Source organism: Lepidochelys kempii, chromosome 14, assembly GCF_965140265.1.
Source record: "Lepidochelys kempii isolate rLepKem1 chromosome 14, rLepKem1.hap2, whole genome shotgun sequence".
Taxonomy (NCBI): domain Eukaryota; kingdom Metazoa; phylum Chordata; order Testudines; family Cheloniidae; genus Lepidochelys; species Lepidochelys kempii.
The window spans coordinates 29287023-29293664 of record NC_133269.1 but is presented as its reverse complement, the minus strand read 5'-3'; the positions used below and the strand labels follow the sequence as shown (position 1 = coordinate 29293664).

Sequence of the window (6642 nt, the reverse complement as noted above, 5' to 3'; positions counted from 1 at the left end):
GGTCAAAGGATCCTTCCCCAGGACCTCCCTTTGCCCCACTCCCCCCAGGGATGTGCCCGAGGCGATCACAGCCTGTCTCCGCTGAGCTCGGAGGCCCTGACACTGCGAGCCCTCGCTGCCTCCTGGCAGCTGAAGAGTTAATGCCCCCTGCCGCCGCCGCGCAGCGCGACTCTGCCCATCCGGGAGGGAGGCGGCTGCTCTCTCTGCCTTTGAGCGGATCCGGGGCTGAGCTTCCCGGGTCAGACGCTGCCGCCGCCTCCATCGTGAGCCGGAGCCCGGGCTGAGCCGCTGCCGCTCCCCAGCGGGGTGTGTGCGGGGAGAGCCCTTCCCCAGCGCCCCTCGGGGCCCAGCCGGGGGGACTTTCTCCGGGGGCTGGAACCAGCCCCGGGCTCTGCCGACACCAGCCCCTGAGCCGGAGCCTGCAGGTGAGGGGAGAGACCCGGGGGAAGGGCCGGGGCCGGGGCTATGGCACCATCTGCGCTCAGTCCCACCTGCTGGTTCCCCGGCTCCACCCTGCACAGCGCGCTCGCGGGGGCAAATCGGAGGGGCCAAGTCCGTGCAGGGGCCAGACTGACTGGGCGGGGGGTGCCACACAGCTGGAGGCAGGGCCAGGAGAGCGGCCAAGGCGCAACATCAGGGCAGGGGGTAGGCAGCGGGGTTAAGAACAGATACAGGCACTGCCAGCCAGTGGCAGAGGGGAAACCCCGCGATAGAAGTGACCCCAGACGTGGGGGAGCCATCTGCAGTCTTTGCAAAAATCGAGTGTGCTCTATTAATAGGAGCTGCTCTCGGCCCTCCCTTCCGCAGCTCAGCACCCACTTTCTAGGGTTGAGTTCTTAAAGGCACAGGGCAGCCCAATGCATAGGCCAGGCAGATCTTCCTTAAATAACATGTTGTACTGAGCTGCCAAAGGAGACTTGGTTCAGTGACATATTTTACATACAGCCCCCCGATGTCAGACATGTTTTTAAGGTTTGAAAGAGTCCCTTATCAGTTTCTGTGACTGCATAAAACCTCATGGCAGTTCACAAAATGCCCTAGCTCCTATTCTCATTGCCTGAATTGCTCTGCCTTTTTCTTGTGTTCCATGGAACCTAGTTGCATTCCTTTGTCATTTTATTTTTAAACTATTCTTTTGCTCACTCTGAGCACTTCATAACGTACCTGCCTTAACATTCTGCATGTGGATGTCGTGCATCACTGTACATATTTTTAATAGCAAATAATCACTGAAAATATTAATTCGCTAGTGGCTTCAGCAATCCCATCTCACGGTGTTTCTAGTATAACACTTCCCATTTGCCTTGCAACATTTTAATTTTAAAATTTCCTGCGGGGAGATTTTCTTTTTTTTTAATACACAAGTTTATTCTTTGAGATCATATTTCTTGAAGGCATTCTGATTTCCTGGGTTGGTGTCAAAACGTCTTTCATTTCTTTGATCCACCAGTGGTGACTGCCTTTGTCAACTGTTATTTTGTCTTTCTATCCAGCACTCTAGTGCTTTTTCTACATACGGAGATAAAGGAAGAAGGGGGTACACGTCAGGACCATAATTGGGCCCTGGGTGATCGCTACTTCCCACCACCCAACACAGATGTAATGAGGTTGAGTAGTGCCTGTATAAGAAAAATTAAAACTACTAGTTATTCCTCAAAAAAGGTTTTTAATGATTTTTTACTATAAAAGCAGCACAGACAAAATAAGAAAAGAAAAAGTAAAGAGCAGCTTTGGATAAGAATTGATATAAATGGCAGATTATACTGAAGACAAGCACAGGTACATGTTATGAATCATTAAGAAGATAATGAACAGCAACCCTACATACACTGGTCCTGGCAGGTTATACTGAAAGCCCTGAAGACAAGCATATATAAAGCTATTATCCACCAGTTATTTACCACTGGTTTTACACTACAGTATTGATACAACTGAGATCAATTTAGCTCAAGCAACCAAACTACTTTACTCCATAATCTTACCCTGCATTTGTCTGAAAAATACGTTACCCTTCAGTCAGTCGTTTTCTGCACTGGCCAGGTACAGACAGTCGATAAGTGCACGTCCCTTTGGTTCAGGGGGTGTGGGTCAGGTTTCCCTTATGACCAAAAACACACACACAGTCCCGTGCCTTCGTAGTTTTTATCTGATCTGTTGGCCGTGTTTCAAAACAGACCAACCAATCAGGGTGGACCACATCGTTAATGTGGTCAGTGTGGTTGCCCCAGTTGTATAATTGATGCATACCTATCTCCTTATAGCCAATTTTCATATAATTTAGGCCTATTTATCTCCTGTAGCCAATTGAGTTTTAAGTGTGGTTAATGTGGGTTTGCTTAGTTCAGGGGTCTCCCACACGGTGCCCGCGGGTGCAATGGCACTTGCCAGGGTAGTTGTGTGTGCCTGCAGGACACCACGCCGCTGAAATGCCGCTGCCGAGCGCGGCCGCTGGAGAACTGCCCGCCGAAATACCGCCAAGAAGTGTTGGCCACATTTCTTGGCCACATTTCAGTGGCGACGCTTATTTCCATTGCCATTTTTCGGAGGCAGGGTGTCTGGCACCCACCACAATCCTTTGGGAATAGGAATGTGCTATTCCCACAGAAAAGTTGGGGACCACTGGCTTAGTTCATAGGAGTCAGCAAAAAGTTGCCTGGTTACAGCGCATCCTGACCACAAGTCTTAACTTCCTTTTGCAAAGCTTGCTTTCTAGAGCTTCCGGAAGTTTGAGGCCTAACATTGACAATACTTTTGTTCAGTTCAAGCTTGACAATACAGTTGTTCAAATTATTCACAGTCTGTAGAATTTGGTTGCCAAATATTCACTGAAGGCCATGTTTTTAAACCCTCCTACATCACAGTGTCCTCGAGCCTGGGCTACAGTCCAAGACCAGACATCTACACAGCAGTGAAACAACCCCACAGCCTGAGCTCCATGAGCCCAATTTGGCTAGCACAGTCCAGCCTCGGACGTCTAATTGCAGTGTAGATCTACAGAAAGGGGGTGTAAGCACAGTTCCCAGAATTAGGGGATAGTTGTTTTTGGGTGTGCATGTGTTGGGAGCATGGTCAGTACGTACTGCACGACAGCTCTTCTGTCTCTCGAGGCCCATGGGGCCTGCGGAAAGCAAAGTGTAAGTTAGAGCAGCATTAAGGCTGCTCTAACTTACACCAATAGCCAAGTAGGACTTTGCATAGACCCTGAATATAAGAAGTGTAAAAATGAGCCATACCCAGCTCCCTGATGTACCATCTAGCAGGCCTGGCATGGTGGGCAAACTGAAACTGAGGTAAACTAAATAGCCAGAAACACAGTGAAAATTAATATGAGGTTTCTGCATACTCTGCCAAGAGCCATAAAGAGGGTGAGATTTGAACATCTATTTAACTGTTGGCAATGTGATGCTGGAAACAGCCCTGGTGATAGGGCAGATGGCAAGGGAGGATGAGGAAGGGGAGCCAGTGACTGAACTTGTGAGATTGTGCTGTGGCTGCACGTGCTGAGTGAGGGACCCTTGCTGTTTCAGAAGCCAGTGACCTTCAAGAAGGTGCCTGTGTATTTTCCTGGGGCAGTGGGCTCTGCGGGACCCCAGTCAGAAAGCTCTGTACAGGGACGTCATGCAGAAGAATTCTGAGACTGTGACCTTGCTGGGTAAGGATTCCTGTCCCTTTGGTACTGCAAGCTGGGGTCCAGAAGCATCTGGGTTGGGTTGTGTTCATGGGTGTTCCCTGGCCTCTTAGATTTCAGAGGGAGGCACCTCTATCGTCCCATATCCCATGTGTGAGAGACCATCCCCTCTGCACCTCTCCCGCGGGGCCAGAGATTCATGGACATAATGATGGTGCTGCTTTTCCCATAAGTAAGGCTCCCAAGTGGGAGAAACTCCATGTTCCCAGCCGCTCCTTCCCAGGGAACGTTCCATCCTGTGGGGCCTGTGACCCCTCTGCCAATTTAGGGATGGACTCGTGTCTCATGAGTCAGCGCTGCCTAAGTCCCCAAGGGCCAGGTTTTCAAGGGTATTTAGACATCAAACTATGCAGATAGCTGCCTCGTGGGATTTTCCAAAGCACAATGGAGATAGGTGCCTCGGCGCTACTGAAAATCCCCCAAGGAGCCTGTATGCATCTTTAAGCACCTGAAGACCTTTAAAAATCTGGCTCCAAATTCCCTGTCGGTGTGGATCCCTAAACTCACCTTAGTGACTCAGCATCTGGGCCACACATGCTGCCTTTCCCAGGAGGATATGGGACTATTTCCCTTGTTGTTTGTATTAAATGTCCCTCCAGCAAAGAAAGGGGTTAAAATCCTGGCATAACCTCCCTAACAACCACTCAGCAAACAGAGGGTGGGTTTGATCCCACTTGCTTTCTGTCCTCTGAGTAGGATTTCCCATTCCCAAATCCAGCATCATCTCCTGGCCAGAGCAAAAGGAAGAGCTGTGGGTCCTGGCTGTCCAGGGCTCTGAGGAAAGGGAGCTCCCAGGGGTGGTTAAACCAACTCAGAAACCATCAGTGAGGGAAGCAAAAATCTGAGATTCCCACAAAAGGTCCATGAGCTCCACCAGTTCTGCCTCTTCTCACCCAGGTCAGGATTATCCCCATCTGGGGTCATAGTCTCATGGCAGATGTCACTCATCATAGCTTCCCACCCACCCTAACAAATAGCTGGCAGTCTCTCCCTCTCTCTGAGTGTTCAGATGGGATGTAGATGAGAATCGGTCCCCTCCTTTCTCCTCTCAGGTATTCAGCTTCTGAATCAGCTCCTCTTTGGTTTGTTCCCCCCTTTCTTGTTCTCTTTCAGAGGTTCCCATTCCTGCCAGTACAGGGAGTGGCTCCTGTCTGGATTCTCTCTCTGTCCCAGCAGGGGATAGGACACCGAGAAAGAATGAGGAAGAGAATCTGCAGCAGGAAGGTGTCAAGCGAGTGGAATTGCCCGGGGTGTTATTGCGACATCCTGAAGGGAATGTTTCCCAGAGCCTGGAGCAGGGGACTGACAGGTGGAATCTGCGCAGGTCCCTTAGGCAGAAAGGAAAACAGCCTGTGGAGAGAGAGCTCAAAGAAACCATCCACCAAGAAATTCCCACTGGAGAGACACCGAACACGTGTAGTGAGTGTGGGAAGAACTTCCGGTGGAGATCAGCCCTTATTGACCACCACAGAATCCACACGGGAGAGAGGCCCTATCACTGTGATGAATGTGGGAGAAGCTTCAGCAGGAGTTCGAACCTTGCTACCCATCAGAGACTGCACACGGGAGAGAGACCCTACAAATGCCCTGACTGCGGGAAAGGCTTTAATCACAGCTCCAATCTTTCTGCACATCAGAGAACCCACACAGGAGACCTTCCTTACAAGTGTCCCGAGTGTGGGAAAAGCTACAGCGTGAGCTCCTACCTCCTGAGACATCAGAAAATCCACACAGGAGAGAGACCCTATAAGTGTGATGAGTGTGAAAAGAGTTTCGGCCAGAGCTCAACCCTTGTTATTCACAAGAGAGTGCACACGGCAGAGAAGCCCTATAAATGCCTTGAGTGCGGAAAATGTTTCAGGAACAGCTCTGACCTTATTAGACACCAGAGAACCCACACAGGAGAAAGACCTTATGAATGCAGCAAGTGTGGGAAAAGTTTCAATGAGAGCTCGCACCTCACCAGGCATCAGAAAACCCACACACGGGAGAGATCCTATAAATGCCTCGAGTGCAATAAATGTTTCAAGAACAGCTCCAGGCTCATTCGACACCAGAGAACCCACACAGGGGAGAAATCCTATAAATGCCCTGACTGCGAGAAAAGCTTCAATCGGAGTTCAAATCTCATTGTCCATCAGAGATCCCACATGCAGCAAAAGCCCTACAAGTGCCTGGACTGTGCTAAAACCTTCAGCTGCAGCTCACAGCTGATCAGGCACCAGAGGATCCACACAGGAGAAAAACCCTATAAATGCCCCGACTGCGGGAAAAGCTTCACCGTGAGCTCACAACTGACTTCCCACCAGAGACTCCACACTGGAGAGAAGCCCTATGGATGCCCCGAGTGCGGGAAAAACTTCCGTCACAGCTCAGGACTCGTGTCACATCAGCGGAAACACAGGAAGGAGGGCTGCCCTGTGACTGTTCCCATTGTGATGACAGCCCACACTTTATTGCATATTACAGTGATGCCCGTGCAAAGCAGCAGTGCCTAGATCCCACGCAGGAGAGAGGCACTATACATCTGTAGAATGGGTTGAAACTTTCCCATGAAAACTATTTTTGATGGAAAATTGTGTGGGTTGATTTGACCCGTTTTTGTGAAAAGTGTCAAGTGTCTGGGTTTTTTGTTTTTTTTTTTTTGGGGGGGGGGGGATTGGTGGTTTTGGTGGGGGAGTTGGCAAAAAAACTGAATGCCCCGAACCTGAAATATTTTGCTTTGGAAATGTTGCTACATTGCCTCATGGGAGTTATAGTTCGGTTGTCTTCCTCCTGTCCCAATTCTCCCCTATGGGCCAGGCTCTCAGCTGGATTACATCTCCCATGATGCACCACCTCCCTTCTCTAAGAGTATGTCTGCACTGCAGCTGGGAGCATGCTTCCCAACTTGGGCAGACAGCACATGCTAGCTCTGCTCATGTTAGTACGGTGAAAATTGCAGAATGAGCCAG

The 6642-nt window shown here is 50.1% G+C and overlaps 1 protein-coding gene across 1 annotated transcript in view; it reads left to right on the top strand.

Moving 5' to 3' along the window:
* Positions 1–451: 451 nt before the first annotated feature.
* Positions 452–6642, top strand: part of LOC140898107 (uncharacterized) — a 36412-nt gene continuing 30221 nt past the window's right edge. Inside the window, exons 1-3 of the mRNA XM_073311558.1 lie at positions 452–1607; positions 3528–3652; positions 4802–6178. Of these exons, the coding sequence (XP_073167659.1) occupies positions 3619–3652; positions 4802–6178 (1411 nt within the window). The 5' untranslated portion in view covers positions 452–1607; positions 3528–3618. The remainder of the gene's footprint in view (positions 1608–3527; positions 3653–4801; positions 6179–6642) is intronic.